The following is a 27,315-nucleotide window of genomic DNA, read 5'->3' as shown; positions in this document are numbered from 1 at the left end:
GTCCCATCTCCACCCCTCCCCGTCCCATCTCCACCCCTCCCCGTCCCATCCCCACCCCTCCCCGTCCCATCCCCATCCCCCGAGATTTACGGCCCGGCTATTTTCCATTTGAAAAAATGCAGACTTGGCTGGTCCGCAGAAAATCTATGGACATCTGGTCCAAGTTTCATTTCCTTCTTATTAATGGCTGTGATGAGAAACAGGGTTTCGTAAGTGGAGAAGTATTGGTTTCGCAGCACATAATACGGCCAATGAATCAGTGGCAAATTCATGTAACTGTGTAAGTGTTTTAATGTAAGCTCTTTACTTTTATTTTATTGCTAAACTAACGGAAAGCAAATGAGAAATTTAAAGTAACTCTATTTGTCAACAAATTAGGCCCTTTGTTTATTATGTTTTTATAATTTGTATGTTATACAGACGGATAACCAATATTTAATTGACTATTTTCAAATAATTTGAAAGGTTGTTTGTAGATTTCGATGTTCTAAACATTTCAAAATGTTTTATTAGCTGACAGAGAAAGAAGAGAGTCTTCGCAGAGAACAAATATATATTGCTAGCAATTCTGTTGACCACCCTAAGAACTGCTGTAGACAAGAGAAGTTCAAGTTACCTTACCTACAAAGATCCACTAACCACCTTCTTTTGATTTTCTTTTGGAAAACCATTTTCATTCATTATTAATGGTTTATTCAAGTCAAAATGTTAACCTAAATGTCCCACAATTTTTATTTCCCATAAAAATTTAGTTTTCTATTTCGTATAAAAATAGTTTTGAAATGATAACAGGTGGTTGCCCAAATCCCAGACTGAAAAACTTGCATAGGTATGCCGCTATGCTGAATTTCTTTTGCTTGCACCTGACCTACAATTATCAATCATATCAGGCAATTGTAGTGCAGGTAAGTATATATAAGCATCATCACTCCACGCTCAAATGCCTTCCCTGGCAGGTTGCAACAGATAGTGTGCCGTTCCTTGCAACTACAAGTAGTCAAATGATATATGTCTTCCAGCCTGACCCTATCAGAGTAGTTTTCCATTTTTTTTGATCTATATAAAGCACAACACATATAGCCCATCACATGTATATGCATTGCACAATGTGCATTACACATTGTGTGTACAAAATTAGATAGAATTTTATAGCAAAGACAGAAAAAACAGCAATGGAACATTTGTAATTACAATAAACCTAAATTCTCTTTATGGGTCATGACAACATACATGGATTTGATGTTTTTTTTGTGGGCAGATATTTTCTGGTTGCATATTCAGAGTTTTTGTTTTGAGTTCTGCCGCTTGTTACCAGAATTGTGCAAAATTTGTCTGCGCAAGACAACATTTAGATAAATGTGTGTACTACAGCTATACCCTTTGTACCCTGTTTGAATCAGGTCAGAGAAGCCTGCCCTATTTATATCAATATACGCCTCGCATTAAAGCAGACTGTGATTCTTGATTTGGAAGGAACAAACAAAAATATCATTTTCCATGGTCTCAAGAGCAATATATTTTATGAAGCATGCAATACCCTTGCTACCAGAAAATGCTTTAGCCACACTTTCACTGTTGTTTTTTTTGTCTGCAGATGCTATAGTTTCACTAAGATCAACAATTTAAAAAAGATAAAAAACTACTCTACCTATGTTATAACTGGCAGCAGCTCTGGTGCTTCAGGCTAGCTGCTTACCCAGAAGCATGGCTGTAAGACTATAGACAATCTTATCAATAGTGAGAAAGCTAAATCTTTTCACAGCCTAGCTATGCCATTTCTTTCCTGCTTAAACTTTTACATCCGGATGAGACCCTATTTACCATTTTCCGCAAATTTCAAGATCATGAAACCCGAGTTATGATGAAATCCAATGTAATTCAGTTTATCAAAGCAAACTGTTAATTTGTCTAAAATTTGTTATTGAATTCCTGTTTCTGAAAGAATCTGACCAATTGAGTTGATTTTTTGTAAAAAAATTAGAAGTTCTATTTCCATTCTCTTTTCTGCTAGTGCTCTAATTATTCTGGTGAGAGCATCTGCACTCTAGAGACAAGAATAGTTTTCAGCCTTCCATAATAAGCAAATAAGCAATTTAAGCAAAAGCTTTCAAAAGCTTTCTTCAGAAAACAATGACAACAAGCAGAGAACTGGGCATATGAAACTGAACATACTTTTTCCACTATCTTCCTTCCTTGCCAACCTTCTTGGTTTTTTAATAAGACAAACTTTTTTAGTTGGAAGATCCCCAAGAGGCATACATATTCTGTATCCAGGGCACATCATGTTGTTAATTAGTTACAGTTTTTTATCTTTCTTAGGGGCATGCTAGAGAACATAGAAATTAAAGGGCATTTTTTTGTATGCTTTCATAATGGTTTTCTATGATGGGCATGGAATTTTTTTAAATCTTCTGCACTAGTGCTCTTATCTCCTGTCAGCTTTCATGTAAGAGATACAGAGAGAAACAATTTTTAAAACTCTTCATGTTTGGGAAATATGTGGCAAAATGTTTCAACATGCATCATATGTAAATATTCTTATAGAAATGCTAGCTTTGCTGAATTTTACCATTTGTTGGCATATTGTAGATTGCTGACAGTGGCTATATAAAATTTTGACATGGCATGCGAAAAAGATTAACCATTGCTTGTATCCAGTTAGCTGATGCGCTAGCTATCTGAAGGGCTTTGCGAAGCAGGAGAAGAAGAGTTAAACACCATGATGCCAACTTTTCTTGAATAAGCTGCATTGTATCCATTGTTAATAGGGAGAACGTGTGTTCCGCATGTTCTTCATGTTCTTCGTGGTCTGTGTGGTCTGCATGTTCTCCATGTTCTGGAGAAAGCAGGACTTGTCTTCCTTTGGTGAAGTGTCTGCACTGCATTGCCAAACTCCTTCATACATAATTTCTCACTTGAACAAACATTATTTTGTCATTGCAAAACTGTGTTTGCAGAACTTGACAAATTTATCATTTTTTAACAGGATGCAAAGCAATAGATAGTGGACAGTGATGGCAGAAAACTCAGAAAATTTAGCGTCCATTGCAGATAGTTTATTGGATAAACTGGCCAAGCTTTTCGACAGATATGAAAAGCCAAACTGGAGGAGCATTATTAGTGCTTTACCAAAAAACATGTATTCGCCACAGAAGGTAGAAGGATTTGGGATGACGGTGCTAAAGGCTAGAGGCAGTCCAACCAAAGCTTTGTTGAAAGATCTTGGAAGACTAGGGAAAACAGTGTCTGATTTGATCGGATTCTTAAAGGCACTGTCAGAACAAGGCTTAAACGTAAGTGATGCTCTTTCTTTGCTACAGGGGTCTCATTCACTCAGCACCTCCAATGAGCTACCCTCCCGGATTATTCGCATTATACAGCACCCAGCACCTCACATAGGAATAGTGGGTCAGGAGGTAGAGTTGTCATGTCAAGTAAGTGGCGAAGGTCCTTTGAGTTTCCAGTGGTTTCATAATAAAAGTCCTACCAATGTGAGCACCCCTATTTTGCGTATCGTATCTCTTGACAAAGGCAGTGTTGGCTACTATATTTGCCGCATTTCAAACAGGCATAGCTGTGTGTTCACTAATTGGGCGCGGGTTGATTCGATTCCAGAGCCCTCAGCCATGTCAGACTGTGCTCCGTTGATAACAGTTCACCCCAGATCCGTCTCTTGCCGTCACGGAGAAGGATTCCGATTATTTTGTGACGCGTTTGGCAGCCCGGCACCAGTTTTTCAATGGTATTTAAACGACCAGGAAATACCTAAAGCCACAGGGAAATATTACATTATCGAAACCGCAGAACCGCTAAGTTTTGGCAAATACACTTGTGTGGCAAGCAATAACTTTGGCACTGCAATGTCATTGGCTGCGTTTGTAAACCCTGTGGATGATAAAAAGCACCAACCAACCCTTGATTTCTATAATGTAAGGGGTGGGAGGCCTTCGGTTGCTTCTTTGCAGTACCACAATATCCATGGTGACTTTCCAGTCAGCAAAGTAGCTCTACTGGTTGGTAATCAAAACTATGTGCACGAGAAGGATCTTGGGAAAATTGTACACCCACTTAATGACACGCGCGATATCGCAGGGGCTTTGAGTAGCATTGGCTTTACTGTTGTTTCGTTGGCCGACTTAAATCTCAGTGAATTCAAAAATGCTGTGTCCTTTTTTTGTCAACTACTCTCTGAGAACGTTTATGCCTTGTTTTACTTTGCTGGCCATGGCTTTGAAGTACACGGGGAAAGCTTTTTAATGCCAGTTGATGCGACTGCCGCCTTCTCAACGTCGGAGAATATTTCCGCCTCAGAGATTCTTACCAGCATGGTGAGACATAAGAGCAAGCTGAACATGTTAATGCTAGATTGCTGCAGAACAAGCGCTAATTCTTATTTGGAAAACCCCTTGCCAAAGATGTGCCAAGGTCTGGAGATCATTCAAGGTAATGTTGTACTTTGTTTTGGCTGCTGTTCAAATAGCCGGGTGCTTGAATCCCCAATGATGTCCAATGGTTTCTTTGCAAAAAGCTTCTGCGCACAGGTACATAAGAACCTTCTGATCGATGTGCTCTTATACGAAGTCAGCAATAGCATCCATAAGCAGCGAATTGTTGACCCAGCAACAGGTCGACTACAAGTTGTTTACCGTCATAGCACTCTCGTTGAGCCAATTTCCCTTTGTGACCCAGTGTCCCCAATTGCCAGTTTAGAATTGGATGTGGAACGCCGACTCAAACTTTGGAGAATCTTGCATGAAACACCACCCAGCCCGGTGACAGTTTTTCGAAACGACGTAGCAAAGCTTGATTTCATTTTCGCAGCTGAATTTTCTAATGTGCTTCTTATCCAAAGTCGTATTTATTCAAACACCGACTGCTCAATCAGATTTTTGCTTCCATCCTCGATTGGAGGCGCAAAGGTTGATATTATGCAAGGTGGAAACGGCGAGAAAGGCTCCGGGCCTCGAGGAGAGAACAGCCCTGAACCACGCTCGGAAGTAGTAAGGATATCTAACTTGGAGCTTTTGGAAGGAGATTTGACTGTCCATATTGAGGTCACTTGCGTTGAAAACAACCAGAAGGTTAAACATATGGCTTTTTACACCCTTGATGAGAAACCGTTGTATGCAAAAATCAAGGATTTTTTTTAAAGCTAAATCTAGGATTTTTTATCATATGGGAAATTTTTGAATTGAATTTAAGCATGCAATTATTAAATTTTAGCATTTTAGGTTTACTTCTAGCTTTGAGGGTTTATGCTTGTGAATGCTTTTAGATTTTTGTCTGAAAGAGGGACTGATTATGTCATCGACTTTGAATTGGTGATGCTTTCTTGAAGTGCCTTTATTGCTTATTTTCAGCCATGCATTTAGCATCATATTTTCTTTAAAGTAAAAAGTCGTCGGACGATCGAACCACTATGCTATCATGTAGGTGTTTTCGATTGCCTGCTCTTGCTTTAGGGCCTGTTTGTATGGAGAAAATTATCCCGCCTTCCAGCCTGTGAGAAGAGAGGTGATATCGCACTCTTCTAAAGAATCCTTTGTGTTTTCGTCTTGCGTTTATATGGCAAACAAGCCAGCACGGTTAAGTGAGATTCCACTGCATGGGAGGTGGGATCTCACTGAGGTGGGATGAGTTTTTTCCATATGAGCACTGGAAGGTGGGATAAAACTGGAACATGGGATGAAATGTTCACATAAACGCGATAAAATTTCGTCCCTTTTGTCAGCACACAGGCTGGAAGGTGAAATGATTTTCTTCAGATACAGCTGGAAGGTGGGATAGAATCTGCATGTAAACATTCGAAGATTTTATCCCACCTGCCAGATTATGGGCTGAGAGGTGGGATAAATTTGCTCTTATAAACGGACTCTTAGTTTGTTTTAAAAAAAGATTTTGCGTGCACCTTTGGTCAAAGTTTGGGATCAAGGGATATATGGGAATCCTGGCACCGTAATGCAGGCAGTGCCAATTGACCATGCTGTACATTGCTCATTCCCTTTAATCAACTGCTACACAGCTCCACGACTTCAAGATAACACATATGAACTATAAAAGGCTTAATGCTTGGTGTTTTTAAGGATATACCTGAGGGTCATAAGTGGTCGTCCCATTGCTTAATCCTAACAAAACATGACACATTTCGAATCTTGAACAGTTTGGTCACCAGTCGTGAACCTGATACAGGGTTAGGCATTGAGACATCCTTTCAAAATGCTCTTCTTTTGGAACCAATATGAACTACTTTTAGATTAGTTGTTATGTATATTTGTCATACATAATGCTATTTCATTATATCGCTTTCTCTTCTTTATAAAAATGACCGAAAAAGGTAGTCTTCTGCCATATCTTTCACGTGATGTTGGTGCTCTAAATGACTTTCGTTTGACACTAATTACATTTTTCGTTTGAAAAATGAATCATTAGCGGGAACACACTGTTAGCCTGTTATTCTAGTACACTTAATGCTTCCATCTGATTCATTCCTTTAATCTGCTTATAACAAGTCTCTTTTCTCAATTTCATTATATTTTTTGAAGCATTGTTTTCAACGTTGCCTGGTCTCCGGTCTCCTACTCCAACTTGAATTGGTTAGCTTCACGTCTTTAATATTTCTATATTTTCTGATGATGCGTCACTGATGTGCACGAATGGCCGAAATCGAATACTCTTTGTTGCATTGATCGTAGTTCACCCCTGATATTCCTGATTGGCTTCCCGTCGTTTTCTTTTCATTGGTTTGATCGTATTACCATTCGTAATTTTTCAGAGTTCTGTTGTGATTGGTAGCATCCGTTATCTTTTTTAGCGTCATTGCTTTTTTAATAGCTTTTCGGGATATCCTTAGGCCTAGGCCATAGCACAGAATAGGAAAACGCAGAAGGTGAACTCTCGGTCGGCACCTTTGAAGTTTGCGTGCACAAACCTCAGGTGGTCAGAGTACGAAGAAACAAGAAGTTTGCGCCATAAACTCGTTTTGATACAGAGGTTTGGGTGAGGGATGGCGACAGTCTCCCTCAGTTGCTGCGAGAAAAAAAAGTAGAGGCGAATCAATCGATTTTTTATGACCCACCCCCTCCCCTATGCGAAAGTCGGTTCGGGAAATGTCTATACATTTTTAAAGATTGGAAAAAATTATAGCATAGTTGTCCCAAATCACTAATGTAGAAATTATAGCAAAATTCAAAACTGTACACAGGTTAACCGTAGCTAACATATTTTGAACCATCATCGATTTGCTATCGTGCGGTTCGCGAATGGGCCTTCGTTTGTTCACTTCCGTAGCATAAACAGCAGGAATGTGATTTTCACAAAACAATCCTTTTCACACTGACAAGTATTTAGAATGAAAGTCTGCATTTTTCACTACATTCACAAATAGCTCTTATTTCTAATACTTTATCATAAGAACTGACTTTTTACGTTGATCATTTGTAAAAGGGCTATTTCTAACCCAGCTTAACTACCGAGTGGGATCTGGCGGAAATCTGTAGGTTATCTGCTATACCAGCGGGGAAAGAAAATTTTCAAAGATGACAACCGCATAATTAAAAAGTTTATTCAAAGTTACTTTCAAGGTTTCAGTCATATCGACGTGGTTATTCCACAAACGTGTAGGTTGGCTCCTGTACGATCGATAATGTTCTAGTTTATTTAAACTCGATCTGAATCACAGCCTCATTCGCGCGCGCATCCCGTGAAATGACCGGATTTCACCTTCTGCGTATTTTCTATTCTGTGGCCATATTTAATGGTAGATTTAGATCTTGTATCATTGAGTGAGTCCATTTGATCGCCCCTATAGACAGTAATCTTAACCTTTAAATATCAACAGAAATTTTGCACAAACAACCTAAAGATGGACATAGAGGATGCTGGAACTCATGGAACAAAATTATTTTTTTTCTTACCTCTGCCAACCTGCAATTATTGTCGTAAGCGTATGAAAATTGGGATTGTTCTACAGGAATTTTTCTTGTAAATCTGCAGTATTGGAAAGTGCGTATAGTAATTATTCACAGCTTGTTCCCCCAGGCTGTACTTGATCATGCTAGCAAATGTTCTTTAACGGTAGTTTCAGACTGGAGATCCAAAGAAACATGTTGTTTATCAAGAAACTAACTTTGAAAAACAATTTTTATTAGAAATCAAGAGAAGAACAGAGTTTCCGCAATCCGGTGCAAGTAGCTTCAAAAAATGGTTACATAGAAAAAGGAAGGTGTTAGTGCAGCACAGTCCATTTTGTTCTAAATTATTATATTTCTTTACACTGAAATTCAAGCTAAAGTTGTCGTGGAAAAACTTAACATAATGTGCTTATCAACTGAATTTTTTTATTCTTCAGTCTTATTTGCTTTTCCAAGAGAACCAAAACTTATTTTTTTTCGATATGACTTATATTCTTTAGACTTTAATGTTTAATGTACACAAAAATTAGCAAAACTGCCGTTTTCTTCTAATGGACACGGAAATAACAGTAAAACAAAATACGTCACATGTGGATTTCCTCCAGGATTCTGTCTGGGCTTTCTCCTTTTTATCTTGAGCCTTGATGAACTTTGAGGGATGGATGATTTTTTTACGTAAAATGCCCACAAAGCAGCTGTTTCAAGAACGCGGAAGGGTTTTCCCATTTTCTCAAGTACATTTTCTCAAAAGTAACTGTCAAATATGCAAATAACTAAAATGTGGGTATGGTGAGATCCTAAAAAAGTTGATTGAAAAAATAAAAATTTTATTATTTCTCTCTTCTGATTATGTTTTAATTTTGTAATTTTGTAGAAATGTAAATAGTTGGTATGAATTAGCTTTTTAAGCTATGTATGGCACCAACTGTAAACAATTTTATAATAGTAATAATAATGATGGTCGAAGATTACCGTATGCAATATTATTAACATAGCAACGGGTTTGTTCCGGGTCTTTTGCAGTAAAACTCCATCAATCGAAATATAATTTCAAAAGTATCAAATTTAGATAAAACAATTTTAAAATTTAATTTTATCAAAAACCTAGTATTTCCACTAAATTTTCACGCCATTTCTTGCGTTTAGGGTTTCAGCAACTATAGATTTCTTTTCGGCAAAAGGAGTCTGGTGCCGAAACAGTTACCATGACTCATAATTAATTTTTCAAATCTCCTTACACGCCAGGTTTGGTAACAATCAGATGAATGCAACATAATTGAATTATGGTGTGCTTTTTCATTACTATCTCTGGTCAATAAAATAATGTCAAGAATTTTTTTTCTAAATTTTTGAGAGAAAGCTTATATCTTTAAATTACAAGAACTTAAACATTGATTTCTTGCCAACGAAAAATGATATTGAAGAAATAAAGATCGACGATGCTTTCATAGCAACAAGACTAAACAACAGAAAATCTCGAGTCGTTAACATTTTGAGGATTATTTCTCTTTTATGGATCATGTAGCTACATGTTTACGTGTTCAACCCCACTAGTTATAATTTATTTTCCAAAAGGTGGCTATGCAGCTCATCTATTTAACAAAGCCTCTTATGGAATTTGAGATTGCAAAATAAACATTTAGATATAATCATTATAAGAAATATTTCAGCTCTTAAAAGTGTTTATTTCCCTGTGACTTTTTATGCATCAACAAATTAGTAACTAATGAAATTTACTACAAAAAATTGTAACTTATTTAATTATTAATCTAATACTCTGTGAAAAGGGATATGAATTAATTATTAGAGTTTTGGTTGCCCAGAGAAAACACGTTAATGAATTTTTCCAAATAATTTGCTTCACCACGTCAAACTATAAATTGATTGGTTGTTTTTGCATTTGGAAACTTCTTTGTTTAACTTCTTGCCTTTTTACAGAATCTTCTTTCATTTTTTTTACCTAACATCATCGACGATCTTTTTGGTGGAATTAGTAACTAACATAAAAATTTTAAAACGTTCAAACCAAGATTAAAACGTTCATGATAAGATAAAGAAAGATAAGATAAAGATAAAACAATTTAAGAAATTTAGCAAATGGGTTTACCTAAGTGGGAAATTAGCATTCTCAAATCTTTCAATAGCATTTTCAAATCTAGGGATTGGAAGCAAAGCGTATAAGTTGCAGAATTAAGGTGAAGATGTTGTGTATACAACCATGTATTACAAGGCAAATATGGCCTGTACATAAATTTTATTGTGGAAATGGGTTTGTCGAGTGAATGTCAACTCATATCAATTCAAAAAGACTAGCAAGGAATTGTGTTGACTCTCGAATTTTCATAATAAATCATCCTTGCTTGTTTTTACTTCTGTCGTTTCTTCCTTGTATGTGTGGGCTACATAGTATTCAGAAACCTTCTGTTTTTTAAAACTAAAACGACATTCTATGATAATACAATTACAAATTAATTGTGGGGAAAGCTAAATCAAATGTTTCAGTGCATTAAACATTCAGAATAGCTTTCAACAATCGCTGTCATTAAAGATATATGTACATCAGAGCAGCAATAGGTTTAAAAATTACTTTTCTTAACGTTGGTGGTAAATCTACATTCATGATAAGCCTCACTGTACAAGAAATTATTAGGAATTTTTTTCCAAAAGTATCCCAGGGGAAGTGTAAAACAACGTGATTCTTACATGAATTTTACTACATTTAGGTTTAAGATTGCAATAAGATTGCAATGCAGTAAAAGCAAGCACGTGCCATACGTGACCCAGGCTATTCAGAATTATAGACCTTAGGGAAGAGGCTAGCTACAGTTGTTGAAAACGTATATATGTTGTTATTGTTGTTATTCTTTCAAGGGTGCAAGTGTACAGCTGCGAGATAATAGTAGCTGTGAGCAATTAGCTAAATTATTTAGTTATTGTTCTCTGTGCTCTCTATTTCTTCTTCATCTAAATCATCATCATCCCTGATCTTGCTTGCATCCCATATTCGGATGCTTCCGTCATTCGCTGCTGTGTACAACCTTCCCTTGCTGGCCTATAAAGAGGAGAAAAGTCGTTGCTTGATAGTTTATATACCAAGGTATTTTGGTATTTTGATTGTGAGGCTAGGCAGGGGAGCCTGAGGTCAGATATCGAGCTTGAGAGCATACGTACATTATAGACACTCACTGGCAAGTATTAAGAAACGTGTTGTGGTGACTATTTGTTCTTTCAAGGGTTGTAGAGATTTTATCATCTAGAGCAAGCCCCAGACCAGAAGGAAACTTTCCGAGGGGCTAAAGATGCACACTGTAGCATAGAATATGAACCAACAATAGAATTTCCTCCAATTTAGCCCCCAGCACCGAGCTTAGTCCCCAGCCCCGTTCTGGTCTTGGGCCAGATCTAAAGCAAAAAATTAATGTCTCACGATGATACTTTAGCTGTTAAATTGACACAGACCTGTAAACTAGCTGAAAGGAGCAGGTGCCTGAATGTGTTATGTTCTGCCCAACATCTGGTTCAATAATTGCTTATGATGCTATGTTTATTTGTTTAGCATAAAAGGGAATGAAAGTCGTTTCTAATTGCACGATCATGGACATTGGAAATTCATGTTGGGTGTCCTGGTATTACATAACAGTTAAAACAAACGTTGAGGAACATTGAGAATCACCAATCCTTAACTAAGGGGGCTTGGGTTAGAGGAAAGTTGCACTATTTTCGTCAAAAAAATAGATTATACTCTTTCACCTATGACTTTGGATTACGTTATAGCTTATGTGATCACGCGATTGTGACGTCAGAAATCAAATTACATAGTTTTGAACAAGGTTATAAATTGGGAATAATTTTAAGCAGCTACTCACCACTGCAGCGTTTATAGGTGATGTGTGGCCTTTGAACACTCTTTTAACCTTTCCAGTTTTAGAATCGTATGCACGTGCTGTGAAGTCTCCAGAACATGTAATAACTAAGTAGAATAACAGAAGTTTCTCTTACCAATAGTTGAGAAAACTTACAAAACAGACTTTCGTTTAAATAAGCTCCCTGCAATTGGTTGATGCAAATCTGGCAAAGACAGGCTCGATTCCGGAGGACGATTTCTTTTTTCGTAATTACCGCCTTCAATGCGATCTGATTTTCAAACTCAGTTCAGAGTGCTTGATATTTAAGCCTTTGATAGGTTCAAAATACAATTCAGGAGCAAAAGGTAGCTATTTTTGTTAAGAGAAAATCTTCAAAAATTGCCATGCACAAAAGACTGGTAATGATATTCTTGAGAAATCTCCAGCTCTTGATGGGTGCAAAATCTCGAGGTTCTTGATCAAATCCATGACATACCAAAACTGTCTGGTGAGCGAGGCTTCCTAGTCCTTCTACAGGCATTGGCTAGATGCATCTGTATATAAATGCATTTCTATACCCGAAGCCCAAAGCATAGGATAGTCGTTGGTCAATGTATTCGTTGTTAAGGTTGCTGAGAACAAACTTTCAGCATTTCCTATAAAAGACGTAATTTTTCCATGCATGTGGTTTGATTCTTCCTCAAGTGTAAATCTTCACTATTTATTGAAATGCTGCTTTGGTACCCATGGTTAAAGGCTTTTGTAGTAACCGATCTAGCAGTTTTCCAGGGCAACACGTCCAAATTAAACAGAATGTACACCAAGTTGAGAAATCAAAATTGAATGTTAACAAAGCGAAAGCGAAATGCAAGTTCGTATTTTGGATTTCGGTTTATTTCTGCATTCTTATGTTTACTTATTTGATTATATTTCAGACGCCCTTCATTCTAGAGCTGATGTTGCCTAGAAGCCAGTAAATTGGAAGGAAGGGACTAAACATCTAAAAACCAAGAGCAAAACGATTTTTTGTAGGGTTTGATATATGTTTTGGAAATTGTTTGGGGGGAGCTAAAACTCGTCAGCGCTGTCATTTCTGCGATCCCTGTCTCAGTTTTATTGTATTTAATAATCTATATACACATATAGGGTTTTGTGAGTGTATCCACAATGGTTGTGGCTATTCAACTTGCGTTATAATATAATCTTTAAAAATATTACAAATGAGAGAAAAGAACATTAGCTATATTGTGTTTATAAAATCAGTACTGAGACCTTTAAAGTTTTCATATCAGCTATTTGGTGTTTGTGTTTCTGCACATGCAATATCATTATGACATAGCGCTGCAAATAAACATATACGAAAGCAGAAAAACCTGCTTACGTATACGCCAGCTTTCTTAATAGTTGCTGGTTGTAATTTACTTTTCCTTTTGTGTTTATACTGTTTAACGTGGAGATTTTTTAAGCTGGCTCTGAGTCTCCATGCTTGATATAGGCAGGTACTTCTTAGAAAAGACTTAAAAGGGACGTCAATCAACAATTGAAGTGACTAGCCTTCTTATCAAAAAGTATGCCAGCCTCTTTCTCAAATTGTAAGAATACGGCACGTGTTCAATAGTATTTGCTGTTGATAATGTTTATACTGCTTGAAAGATTTGTCTGAAAGCAGTTTAAAGCACTTACGGATTCCTGCTGCCACAAGCATCGTTTTAACGCAATGTTTGTGTCCGGTGTATCTCCTTGTGCAGTCGCCGTAATCGATAACCCAGCAACGAGCCGTGTGGTCAGCACTGCCCGAGAACAGTATTCGATTGACAACCTGATCAGGAATAAAAAGAAAAATCACTTTTTTATGATATATATTTAAAGCTAATATGAAGTTATTGTTGACATCAAAAAGGGGATGTATGAACCAGTTGTAACATCAGGGGGCTTAAGTTAAAGACAAGACAAAAACGAGGTACACTCTTTTTTATAAGAGCCAGTAAATTGAAAATCAGGCTGGCTGTTCTTAATATTTTTGAATATTTGAGGCTGGATTGTTCTAAATTTGTTTTCGAATTATTAGGATGTTAGCAGTGCTATTGCTGGCTTTTTCGTTCTAGGGAGGTGTTCAGGCCTCATTTGCCAACAAAGTGAGTGAGACATCCTTTATTTGCCGACGAAATTGAAAAAGCACCCATAGATGGCTAAAAAACTCCTCGTTTTTGAGATAAAACATTGTTCTAGAATATATTTTACAGTAGTTAAGCCTCAGCATGTTCTTAATTTGTTCTTAAATTTTGACTAATTTTGACGCTCACATTCTTATCAAATTGTTCTTATAAAAAAGAGTGTGTACGTATAGGGTATGATCAGGCCTGTTCCGAATTATTAGAAAGGTACCATATCACTGTGTAGTGCGAGCTCTATCATGTATGGACCACTTAAAAACTCAGCTTGCAAGACACTGGTGGCTAGCAAGCTATTCAAAAAGATCCCAGAACCTTTTGAACAACAACCAATTACATACTCCACCCCTACCAACTTTCTAACTTAACATATTAATCGCCAGTTTTGAAAAATGCTTTCAGGTTTCTGAAATCCGCTCTAGAACAGTTTTCCAGCAGCCATTCAGCTTTAGGCTTTTTCATCTATCTCATTGAACAACAGTGTTAAGTTTTGAAAATGTAAATTTCCTTTTAAAATTGAATTCTAACACCTGTTTGGTATTTTACTTGGCGATTAATAAAACATTAAGTTTTAAAGGTGATTACGGTTTGAGAAATATTGCTATTTAATCAAGTATTCGCATAATTTAAAGTTATTATCAGGCCTGTCAAGGAAAATTAAATTGCATGCTTTTGATTAGATTGATTGAATTTACGAATACAAAACCGTTCTTGCACTTGCCGAAAGGCGTCGTTGTTGACTTCTACCACTAATGGATAACCCTTAACCTAAAATGGTTCTACCACTAATGGATAACCCTTAACCTCTTTGGTCGAGTATTTTGTACGAATCAAACCATAAATTCATTCAGGGGCTTTGCCCTACTTTTCACCCTTCACCTCTTTGCTATTTAGCAACAATATGATGATTTCTATCTTCTTACCTCTATTTGGATGATAGACGATTGGTGTCCGGTAAATGTCCGCAGACACTTGCCGGTCATCACTTCCCAGGCCCTTATGGTGTTATCTTGGCTCCCTGTGTACAGATGATTCCCTGTAGCATCGACAGTAAGGCAGAGCACTGGTTGACTATGGCCTCGATATGTCAGCACACATTCGCTTGAATTCAGCGCCCATAATTTTGCCGTGCAGTCAGCACTGCCGCTAATTAAACTATCATCATTTTGATCCAGTTCTGCGAAGTTAAAATCCTTGTCCTTAGTTACGTCACTTGGAACGTAAACCAACGAATTCACTAATCTTTTGTGGCCTTGAAATACGCGTAATAGCTCGCCAGTATCGACTTCCCAACCACGTATCGTGCTGTCGTAACCACTAGAGAACAACGCGTTACCCATAAGTACTAGCTTATTGACCGCGTCTGTATGACCTCGAAACGTTTTCACGCAAAGTCCTGTTTCTATATTCCATTTACGGATTGTTTTGTCAGCAGAGGCTGAATACACGTATTTATCACTGCAAACAACACAGTTTATGTATTTCTCATGTCCTTTCAGTACGCTGCTTGTCTCCAAGTTTTGTGTATCAAAGACACGTATTGTCGTATCTTCAGAGCCAGTAAGAATTTTTGACCCATTTGGGGTGATTGCCATGCAGTTAACCCCCGCTGTATGTTCTTCGACTGTGTGAATCAGATAGGTTTTACCCCCTTCTTTTTGGGCCTTCTGTTTTGAGCTTCCACTGCCCATCTTTAGGCTCTTTTGTAAGCAGCTACCTGGGTACTGCTAATTCTCAAGGCTCAGGTTTCATTAAGTGCAGTTCGATAGAAGCAAATAGGTATCTAGAACAAAAAACAAAAGTACATTATATTATATTACAGGCTCTTTCCTTGTCAAATCAATGAAGCTGAGCAGTGTCAAAAGGAGCATGCCTGTCGCAGAGTCCAGAAAAGTTGTTAACCTTCCTCAGAAGAAGGCAAATCTTCCTCACAAAACAATTAAAAATGGGCGTGGCTTGGGTGTGTCATAGGAGATTCTATTGTTTTTCGTGGACCTTCCTCCGGTCCGTGGCCATGCGACCGTAATGTTTTCCTGACTCTGGTCTCTTGTATTCTCTGCTGGTATTATTATTTTTCTTTTGATCCACAGAATGACTATCATCAAACGATTGGTCGTTCTTGCTTTTTTGTTAAGGGTAGGAACAAGACTAGGGGTTTTTTCAGTTTGCAAAGGATTATCGACAATTGATACCCTCCGTTTTGGTTGGGGAAATTATTCATCGATTTGCAGAAGCATCTCAGCGAACAACATCAGTCCAGAAAGTAAGGAGATAGAAAAGTCTTAAAAAACGATGTGATTTGACAGAAAAAGAGTATCGTGTTTTATTATAGGGACATATCTAATTGTTTATGAAGGAATGGGGGGAACAACATGCACCCAGGCTACCACATAACTGCCCGCAAGTTTTTCTAAGTTGTGGAATTAGCTACTTTTTCACAGGAGTATCCTATCAGCGGGCTAGAGAGTCCTGGAGTTTGATGTATTAACTATGCAAAATGATTCTATTAATATTAGTCCAGTGACATGCGTTTTTGTATTTCTTTTCAAGTTGGTAATATATCAACATATAAAAGGTAATTAGCTAATGAAAACAAGATTATACATTCAAGTTTTTGATATATACTTTATACAAATATAGAAGTTTGTACTTTGATACTTCTGTAGTACAGTGCTCAAAACGTTTGCACGTAGAGCGTGATATAGTTTGGAGTTGAAGAAATAAAACTACATGTTTAATCGCTGCAGTTTCGTGAATAACTCACTCTTCAGGATAGTCATCTAGATAAAGAGATCATCAGGGCTAGAAATCGAAAACTAAATCGAACTAAAACATAAATATAAAGTGATATGCAGTTGTGAATTATCTATACCTAGCCTACATGTTGAAAGTATGAATCTGCAAGTGAAGGCTTTAATTTTAATTTTCTTTATACCACTTTTAAATGAGCTTATATAGTTTGCAAATCTTGAAAGGTTGTTGGCTAATCTTGATTTGTGGAATACTGTTCCAGTTCTGTCTGAACTTAAATTTGTCACTTAACCAATAAATTACCGTGTTTTGCTTTTGGTTATAAACGAATTAGTCCTTAGATTATACGAAGATGAATCAAGCAGACGATGAAGAAGATAGTATGAAGTCGATGAAGTCTGAGTGAACTAAAGCTCAGCTTTGTCAACAGTATGATTGATTAAACTATTTTGAATGATACAGTGCAGCTGTAGAACAATAAAACGGATATTTAAAAGTGGCTTTTGTAAATTAGGGAGGAGTTTACGAGTCCTTTTGACAACCATATTGTTTCTTTCATCTAATGGGCACAGCTGAAAAGTAATATTCACTTGCAGAATCTAAGGCTTTACAGAAATGGGGCCTATGCAGTAAAATTTGTTGGTGGTTGATAACACATACGTGTATGCGAATGTTTTCAGGTTCTAATTCATGAAAGATTCGATACAGTATAATAAAGAAAAAACAAACGGTCAACAATACTTAGCATGGGTCTGGTATTTATCATATATCCTATAATACTAAAAAATCATTCAAATGGTTTACGGAGAAGGTTATGAATTGAACCTGTCGACAGGTTTCAGGTTAGCCCAGACACCATGCATTAAATTAATGCAGACCTCGTCATCAAGTAAATGAAACTGACTGGTAGCAACTGCGGTTGTGATCTAATCGCTCAAAAACCTTGCGTGAATGCCACCGCGCTCAATCACTATCGATCTACTGATGAAGTCATCAACATAAAAATATATTTTCTCATTATTGTCGCGTAACAATCACCTTTCTTAAAATTCCTTGTACACTTTCGAAAACTAAATCTGAAGTTAGAAGTCAATTGCTCTTATCATTTTAGGGTGCTGAAGTTTATCAGGCTTTGATGAGTAATCTATAACTATTAATGTTACAATTTCTGTTCCGCGAATGTAGGATATTCTTCTTCGTCAAATATCGTTGATCCACATAGAAGAAATCATTCCAATAACCTTCTTATCCCTTTCCGACACACAAAGGTATCATCATAGATAGACAGGTCGTACAGCTGAGAAAGACGGCCGCTGCTTTGAACTGATGTTGCTGGGTTTCTCTTGGCAACAATCTTCATTGATACAAGCGAATTCACACAAGGAATTTTGCCATCAAACTTCGCTCCTATACAATGAAAATCTTGACACCTGAGATTATCAGCTCGCAAGCAATATGTTACTTTTAATATATGCGCCCCGAAGCTCGCATGCATCTGCTCTTTGTCGCCATAATGTGTGTAGACATCAATAAAACTTAACTTCAACAAAGCAGTTGTTCATGTTTGAATCAGCTTTGTTTGTTGACCTTAGTTAAAAAAATACATGCATGTTATTGTACGCACAAATAATAGGCACTTAGTCCGATCCGAGACCAAAACTTTCAAGACAATGCACATCATGAATTATATGTGTTTATATGGCATATTTAGTGGTTAAATGGGTTGATGTCGAAGTGAAATGTTGTCAAATGGTCGCCAAAGGCAAAAACGTAGGACGCAGTTATAACATTAGGGAAACGACTTTTAGAAGGGCATGTGTCATTGTCACCCAGCCACCAAGAAGTTCTGGCAATAAGTGCAGTGTGGCAGTTGAACTTTTACTTAGAATGAGCACTTACTCCCAGGCCCATCAAAAGGGGCGCAAAGGGGGCAGTTGCCCATGTAAGCAAAGAGAGGCCCGTTGTTTATTATACCGTTTCTTTTTTTAAATTTGGCGCTTAATCACATGGTAATTACAAATCATATATGTATTTGGAAAATTTGACGAAAATAAATCAAAAGTAAATAAAGAAAACTTTATGCATTTAAATCCAAATTGAACGCACTTTAGGTTCATTTCTTTAGGTAGGATGGGACCTGAGCATTGTGCCCCCCTGGACCCGGCGTGACTCTCGGCGGCCCTGCTTGCTCCTTCCGAAATGGCATTTGAGAAATCATATCTCTGATCAAATGTCTAATGACGATGAGTTATAATCCAGTTTAGTTCTTGAAAAGAACTTCTATATTTCTTGATTGCTTTGATATTCAAGATATTGCCTGAAGATGCGTGAAAAATCACAATATGTTTGCATCGTCCTGTCCTTCGTTTGTTAACGACGATCTGACATTATCAATCTTAAAATTACCTAAGTAACTCCAACTTCTTCGTTGCTTTATTCGCGTTCTCTGCCAAAAAGTGAAAGTGTTTGTAAGATTGTGATGATTCCTCTAGATTTATCGTGAGTTGGTATAAACAAGTATCAGGGTTGCAAAGAGCTTTATGTATGCCTACGTGATCATTAAACCTGTAAATAGGATCATCGTTAACAGACAAAATGAAACGGTGGTAGAAAAACAAGGTCCTATAATAATATTGTGGAAGAATTTGAGAATTGTTGAAAGTGTTTGAAATTCTCTGAAATATCAATTTTTTTATTCATAAGCGACTGGAAAAATCACCAAAATATATCAGCATTTAACCATCAGAATAATTACACACTTTGAATGAAAGATTTACATTTACTTCAAGGCAAAGTTTGGAGTCTATTTTAGTACTGCGCTGATAAACATTCAAAACGGTAGTTAGTTTGATTGTTGGCATGCGAACTCGCTCTGCTCGTGTTTCAATAGATTGTGTTTTAGGCCTCAGTGAAATTTATTCTAACAGTTAGCTCATCCATTGTCGAATTAAACATGATCAGCTGCGCTGACGATAAACGGCTTCTTCATCGATTTTTGAGCGTTATTTATCGATGGATAGGCTTAGGTGATATTATCAATCCTAGTCCGCCAATTTATGAGGAATCTGGCGGTAGTCACTAATGTAAATATAAGATAGAATGGTTGATTCTCAAGTGATGATTGCTCTAGTGTTTGATTAGTTGTAACTATTTTCAAATGAATATCAACAAAGCCATAGCGCCACTTACTTGCTAATGATAAGAGAGCAGCTATCCTTGGATCGTCTCAGCTCATTTTTGCTTCGATAAACTCTAGAAACATCTTGAACAAAGTAATAATTACCTACCCCAATGTTGTCTTCAAAGTATTAGACGTCCATGGCAACAGGTTCTGATCATACATTAGACACATAAAACCAATTGAATAAATAGAACAGGTTCTTCTATGGCAACATCAAAATCAACTGACATTCAACGCACCTCGTATGAAAGATGTAGAGAATAGTTAGAACCACTGGAGTCCAATATTTTGTTCACCTCGATATGGCAAGAAAGCGCTTTTGCGCGTGCGTGTACGTTTTAAATTGATGCGAGTCGATTTTTGACGAAACAACTTTATGCTAGGACATGTCGCCTTTGCCTACAAGGCTTAAAAGCAGTAATTTCCTGTTTGATTCCTTATGCATATTTTATGAGAATTTTAAACAGGTGGGATGCAAAGCAGCACAGAATTTAAATCGCGGCCTTTTGGACCGCAGAATCAAGAAATAAAGCTCTATGATATAGAACAATTGCATTTTCGTTATTGGAACATCAATAATTATGTTACCAAACATTTAACTGCAGTCTGAAGTTTGTTTTTCTTTGCTGTTTAGGTTCTTAGCGGAAACTTCTAGTTCAAAGTCACGAGGCAAGCTGAAAGTATGCATCATGAATATCTTCATGTTTTAACCTCAGTTGTCTCAATGCATTACGTTTCCATTTACCACCAGTTTCTTAAGGTTCGAGCTAAAGATCTTGGATTCTTTCAACTCAGCTTTGTATTCAGTTCAGCTTGTTTGACAATATGCTTACAAATTTTTCCAGACTCGAGAAACTCAAAAGCATATTGTCTTGCAGAGATAAAGAATTTGATGAGCTGTCAACCTTGTTTGCTTCTCTTGCTCCACACCACCGCTACCACTAGTCACTTTTGGCTGAAACTCATGTGATATGAGAATTAATGCCCAGATTTTAACTTATCTATTCGTTGAGGGCCCATTGTTATTTCTTTAGGATCGAGCAGAGCTTACTTGAATAGAATTGGAGTGATAGTGTTATCTAGTTTGGTAAACAAATTTCTTAGCCAACATGAAAGTGCAAAAGCTATTGGGCTCCTGATTCACTGAACCTTTTAAAACTTTCTGCTCAAAAAATTGTATTTAGTGAACTTCTTTTCGAAGATTTTTGAAGAAATTCCTATACTAATATTCTTGATTAACTTCTACATCAACAAGTTTCGTCACGCTAGAGGTAGCTGTTATAGCAAAATAACCCATAAGGGGCCAGCTCCTCTCATGAACGCAATTTGATGCTTCTCGAAACAAAATTGTATTTATAAAATGCTCTTCTTTCATAATGTTGGACTGAAATCGAGATTCAGGTGTATTTAGATGTTGTAAAGAGGTTTCATTCAAAACTATCTCTAAAATCGCGTATTTCAATCTCAATTGCATCTGTAATTCATTTCAGACTGAAGCACCATCTACTTACAATACACTCGCAAGTACAGTGTCTGTCTGATACTGCTGTTATCAATACAAACCCCACCCTATATAAAACACATACCTCATTCACTCCATTATCATGTTTTGCATGCAAGATCATTGACTTGTAATATGACTGCAAGCGTGATAATTTTGATGGAACACAGCCTATCCTAATTTCAACACGCTGGTGGAAATCTTCTTAAGTAAAGATTGCATAAATTTATGTAGAAGGCTTTGTGTCTGTTTTTCTTAGTCTGGTCCCGTGCTTATTAGCATCTAAGCCGTAAATGTTTGTAGACTGCACATATTTAACTAAGTTAGGATCTACCCTGAAACCAAATACTATAGATAATCGATCGATCTGTCGATCTACCTTTGGAGTGTAGAGCAAAAAGGTTGTAACTTGCATTCCGAATTTCACATTTAATGAGATCAAAAGCCAACTTTACGAAACTAAAGATGAACTTTCAATACTACTAATGTTGGTTAGTAGTAAGTAACTTTCAAGACTACTAATTTTTAGTTAATGTGCTTCGACTTGACGTTCGTTTCTGAGACTTGTTTCATCTGTGGGTCATCGATCCATAGCCATAAATTAAACAGTCAATTGTTGTCATGGCACTGAGCTGTAGAAAGTCTGTAGACAGCTTTTGTGGGGATAATAGTGATTTGATAGTAGTAGATAGCCTGTAAAACGTATCTTGTAGATCAGGGCATGCTTCTCCAGACCATAACGATTTTAAGACACTTTTAACAGTCGGGATTGATTTGCAAGGTCGGACTCATATACATATTGACAGAGTCTCCTATTGACAGAGTCTCCTATTGACAGAGTCACCTATTGACAGAGTCACCTATTGACAGAGTCACCTATTGACAGAGTCACCTATTGACAGAGTCTACAAGGAGAGGGCTCAAAAAATATATCACCCTAAATTTACCAATCCTTCTAGGTTGAAGGTGCTAACTGAAATAGTTGTGGCATTATTCGCCTTACATCGAATCATAAGTTGATGAATTGAAAACTATAATTCTGTGATGGGTCATTGCAGATAGTCATCGACATAAAAGCAGGAAGACATTAACCAACTTGAATTTATTGGCGTAATCTCAGTCCCATAAATGTACGTAGCTGTTGGTAGCCTAAAGCAAAACTCCTTACCCTTGATTTGCAAGGTTTTTCTTTGTTTATGGAGTATAGAACATAGGCTGCCTACCCGACAACACAGACTATGCTCACTATGAAGCGCTACCTCACTGTTTCCATGAACAGCAATGGTCCGGGAATTACGATTTGACACGGTTTCTTATCGGTTTGGAATGCTTCTGACCGAAATTGAAGATTTTTCATTAGAATACCTGTGATGGTTATAATCCCATATGCAACAGATTTGTCAAAGCTTCCCATACATCTAGCAGAAATAGAGATTTGAGGTTTCCGCGCAATTCTAGAATCAGTAAAACAGCTGTTAATCATGGCCTTTCGAAATTTACATTTGTACCTAATTTGTCTCCACCACACAAAACCAGGTGTAGGTCCCGTTCTCATGATACCAAATTCTTATGATTAGGGTATAACGTTATCGTGTATAAATCAACCGTTAAAGAAAGATGCGCATGAGCATGATATTTACTTTTCATTGGCCAAAAAACGAGCCACTGCTGCTTTTGGTGTGCTGCGTACTCGCAAGATGTTGGACTGTTGTCGCGAACCTCATCTGCTCAGGCAAAAACTTTAATGTGAACTTGAATATTATATGGTTAGCTTTAATTACTCTGGGTATTAAGAAGAAGTTCTTCAAATTCTGCTTGACTAGTGATTGGTATGTCAGGAAGACCTAGATCAGACATAAAATGTCATTAAACTCATTTTTTTTCTACTGCTCTTTAAAATTTTGAGTAAAAGAACTTTCGATTCGAATTCATGACTGGCAAGAAACCAGGAAGTAGCTCTGCTAAAGATCTTAATGGCTATTCATGTATTTTGGCTTTCTCAGATTCTTGCAAACCCGAAGAACAACATAAAGGTCTGCATCCCAAAAGATTTTAAACTTTGGTACATCTCTTCACCTAACCCCCACTTCTGATCAATACTCAAAGGGTGAAAATTTTAAAAAATTTTCCGCGATGACCCTCAAGGTTGTGTTTTTTTAATTTCTGAATATAACAGAAAACACAGCACTGTTCAAATTTCAGTGCACTGCTTGTCGCGTTACCTTAGCTGTTAAGTAAATATACTGGTTTGTTTGATATTTGGATATTTAGTTTTACTAGATAATGTTGGAACGATATTCAGCTGAATAATCAAAAGATAATTTGGTGACGCCTGCAGACTTATTTTTCAGTATGCATAAATGCTGTCTTCGCCTTTGGCTTATTTGATTTTCAATACAAGCGAGGGCATTTATCTAAGCCTCGAGCCAATATAGATCGAGCAACTGATCAGGAATCAGAAAATTTGCTTGATGGTCGCATTTAGCATGAAATTCGTAGTTGCCACTTAAACTAAAGCCGTTCTGTACTGCACACAAAATCGCTTAAGGAAGTTTCTGACAAATATAAGAATGCTCAGGTTACTTTTTAGAGTCTAAAATTTTGAGCAAAAGTTAATTTTTTGTGTCAGTCAAGTGTACAACAACTTTTTTGGGAACATGAAATTCCAAATAATCACTTTTGAGAGGGAAAAACGTGATTAGCAACTTTTGAAAACATGTTAAGAGAACTTTTACTTTGGTCAATTTTTATGCTACGAATTTTTTTTTGAATTGATGCTTTGTACACCAGCTTGATTAATCGTTTCTTAAAAACATACGAGTATCTCCTTTTCCCGAGAAAAATTGAAAATTTGACAACAAGCAATTTTTGAAGACTTTTTGCTGTAAAATGGTTCTAAAGAAACGGAGTTTATTTCTGTCGTGTCAGATATACTAAGTTATATTTTATTGGTCGCTTAGGGTGAATAATTCTGTATAAATCAAAATCATTCAAGAGATCAAGTAATGGCATTGCATTGAACGCTCTTTTATATTAGAATCATCGCCATAACACAAGTCAAATTCAAAAAACTAATTTGTTTAGAAGTATATCCAAAATGTTTGATATTTGCTGCCCTTTATTATTAACAAATATTTCTTTTTACATGTCATAGCTAATTAATACAGTAGTTTAATATTAGCAATAATTAATGAAAGGGTTTTTAAGAGTAAAGCCTGCGCACTAGTAATGAAACTTAAGAAACACTTTTGCAAGCATTGTTTATTCGTTTTACAAAAAGTTTGTTGGTAAATAATTTTATCTTTCAATTTCTTTTTCATGTTGATTATCTTTCCTTGTGAGAATCAGAGTAACTTCAGGGGAAGAGAGTTTCGCGAGAATAATGTTTCACGAATTGAGAAAAGCTCAAAATTTTGTAATTGACTTTAGCGAATGAAGCTAAATAGGATTTTTCGCGATAATACACTTTCACATTTTAGTAGAAATTGTGAATTTCGCATGTTAAATATTTTTAATTCAATTAATGAGGTTTCCTTCTATGTTTGTTCCACTTAATACCAACAAAAAAGCAAACAAATTATCAAAAATTCTTAAAGGCAATCATTCTTGATCAAAGTAGAGGGTCAATAGCAAATTTCTCTGGATATTTCGCAAGAATAAACTTTCGCGAATTTCGTATTTCAGGAAGTTTCGCCAATCAAAATTTATCGACTTCAATCTAAAACGCGAAAGTTTCTTCTTCCCGCGAAAGTTTTTTCTTCCCGCGAAAGTTTCTTCTTTCCGCGAAAGTTTCTTCTTCCCGCGAAAGTTTCTTCTTCCCGCGAACGTTTCTTCTTCCCCCGAAAGTTTCTTCTTCCTGCGAAAGTTTCTTCTTCCTGCGAAAGTTTCTTCCTGCAAAAGTTTGTTCCCGCATTATTTTTTATTTATGAGATACTGATTTTTCATGTTATTCTTTTTTTCGGAAGCAGCGTGTTTTCCAATTACAGGTATCTTACGTTATATTTGACGTCATTTGGGTGGTTTTGTACCAATGTCGGTCGCCAACTTATTAACATTTCATAATCAAAATCTTGAAATCATGCAACGAGACGCCGATTAAATATTCAAACAGACACGTGTGACATGATCACAACAACGCCCTGAAGCCTCAGAATGAAACCAAACCCCTTAGTTCTACCTAAAAAATCTGCTGAGCTTTAGTTTTTGTACGCTACTCTCGTACTTCAAGCCCTACTGAAAATTTTAGCCTTGGGTAGATTTTTGGAAAACGTCAGAAATTTTACGTTATCGGTGATTTCAGTTTGTCAATGACATTCATAGCACTCTCTTCGAAAAACATCTGCAATTATTTTGCCCTAAAAACTATCGAGAACTTTGCACATCAGACTTGCAGGTTATGAGTTGCAGCTATTTTCAATTTCCCATGACGTCATCAATGCAGCGGATAGGAGGTTTTCAACAACGCAAAGTACGTTGACTGTCCGTTTTGTTTTGGTTTACGTTTGGTTTGCTTTCAATTGTTTTTGAATTACAATGACAATTCTTTTCAAGGCTCCCTGATAACTAATCTGTTCAACGATAAATCCAAAATATGCAATGATTGATTCTGTAATGATAAATTAGCTGCAACATTATCAGCAAGAGCATATAGTGCAAGAATGCTAATGAACACAACATAACATTAAATTATGCATGGAAAAGTGGAAACATGTCTTGCTTAGGTACTTTTCGTCCGACACTATTCAGAGCATAAACGTCGGATAATGTAAGCAGAAGTTTATCGCGTTTGATTGGTTCTTTGTTTTTGACTCGTAATAATATAAAATGCAATGCAATCAAACCATATGGAACTAGTGAATTATAATCTAAGGCTATTATTAATCTAGGCAACTCATCTTCCCTTTTAATGAATAATAATGCCTCATTACAGCTTTCTTTTACATACAACCTTCGCTTACTTGTACGGCACTGTACACTTTTTGCTGCTATGCAACTCCTTCAAGGAACAAAGAAGAAATCTCCTCGCTGGTGTCAATAATGCACTCACAGCCTATGAAAAACTGAAGACTCTAGATGACAATATATTGCCAATCCTTTTATATGGAAATAAAGATTTGCCTTTGGAAGCTAACAAGCTGATTTCACAATGAAGTATCTTTTTGAAGCTAAATGCTTCGATTAATGGTTACTCCTATCTCCTCGTAGACCAGCTCACACCTCCCCTTCTTTCTTTAAAAGTTAAAAGAGAATTTTTATCGTTTTACTCTCTATGCTATGGCTCCAGGGTAGTCACAGCTGTTGCTCCCCGGGAAATCGCTTATAAGTGTATACAAAGTAGATTGTAGTTCATAGTATCTTAGTAACTTGTTCTGTAACTTGTCTTGTAACTTCTATTTGTACAGCGATGTTTTACAATGATAAACTTTCTGTTATTTGACATGCATGTCATTTGCCTATTCCAAGATAGGCAAGATACTCTGAAATATATTTAGAAGTTGTATGTAGCTACTTGAAAAAAAAGGTAGGTACCGTATGACAAGATTAGGGTCGGATTGAGGCACTGAGGGGCCCTAGGCCAAAAACATTGTTATAGCTAGGTTTTTGTATCTAGTTAAAGTTCTATGAACTTCTTTTGGAGTCCAACGAAAAGTTGGCCGAGAAGTTTTGTTTTAAATCTAGGGACCAAAAAACAAAAGAATTGAAGGAAACGGAGCCTCCAAAGTCCTAATATTTCTCAGACCCCAAGAAATCTGCAGAACTCATTAAAGCTCAGACTTGATCATAATCTAAATGCTTGTATATAATTTTCTTTGGTTTTTGATGTGTCGACAAACCCAAAATTATTCAGCCCTGTTTTCATTGTTTTCATTAATACAGTGTTGATAAATCTGCTTTTTATCCTAGTGCAATTTTACTCTAATTCCTAGTTATATCCTGTCTTTCAAAATGCTGTTGA

The 27,315-nt window shown here is 36.7% G+C and overlaps 2 protein-coding genes across 5 annotated transcripts; one reads left to right on the top strand and one right to left on the bottom strand.

The window, feature by feature from the left end:
- The first annotated feature begins 126 nt into the window (after positions 1 to 126).
- LOC135681322 (mucosa-associated lymphoid tissue lymphoma translocation protein 1) lies at positions 127 to 9,992 on the top strand. The gene is made up of 2 exons (XM_065195729.2): positions 127 to 280; positions 2,987 to 9,992. The coding sequence occupies exon 2, from the start codon at positions 3,015 to 3,017 to the stop codon at positions 5,148 to 5,150; it is 2,136 nt and encodes a 711-aa protein (XP_065051801.2). The 5' UTR covers positions 127 to 280; positions 2,987 to 3,014; the 3' UTR covers positions 5,151 to 9,992.
- Positions 9,993 to 10,288: 296 nt separating this feature from the next.
- Positions 10,289 to 21,625, bottom strand: LOC135681323 (WD repeat-containing protein 86). Of its 4 annotated transcripts, none has more exons than XM_065195733.2 (5): positions 21,445 to 21,625; positions 14,850 to 15,709; positions 13,439 to 13,574; positions 11,777 to 11,880; positions 10,289 to 10,962 (listed from the first exon to the last, which is right to left on the bottom strand). In XM_065195733.2, the coding sequence occupies exons 2-5, from the start codon at positions 15,615 to 15,617 to the stop codon at positions 10,837 to 10,839; spliced, it is 1,134 nt and encodes a 377-aa protein (XP_065051805.2). In that variant the 5' UTR covers positions 15,618 to 15,709; positions 21,445 to 21,625; the 3' UTR covers positions 10,289 to 10,836. The 4 variants fall into 4 exon arrangements, with proteins under 4 accessions (XP_065051805.2, XP_065051803.2, XP_065051804.2 ...); XM_065195731.2 differs by lacking the exon at positions 21,445 to 21,625 and adding an exon at positions 19,965 to 20,466; XM_065195732.2 differs by lacking the exon at positions 21,445 to 21,625 and adding an exon at positions 20,098 to 20,466.
- Positions 21,626 to 27,315: the final 5,690 nt, after the last annotated feature.

Source organism: Rhopilema esculentum, chromosome 12 (genome assembly GCF_057945365.1).
Source record: "Rhopilema esculentum isolate cy_ngs chromosome 12, ASM5794536v1, whole genome shotgun sequence".
Taxonomy (NCBI): Eukaryota; Metazoa; Cnidaria; class Scyphozoa; order Rhizostomeae; family Rhizostomatidae; genus Rhopilema; species Rhopilema esculentum.
This window is presented reverse-complemented; position numbering and strand designations above follow the sequence as displayed.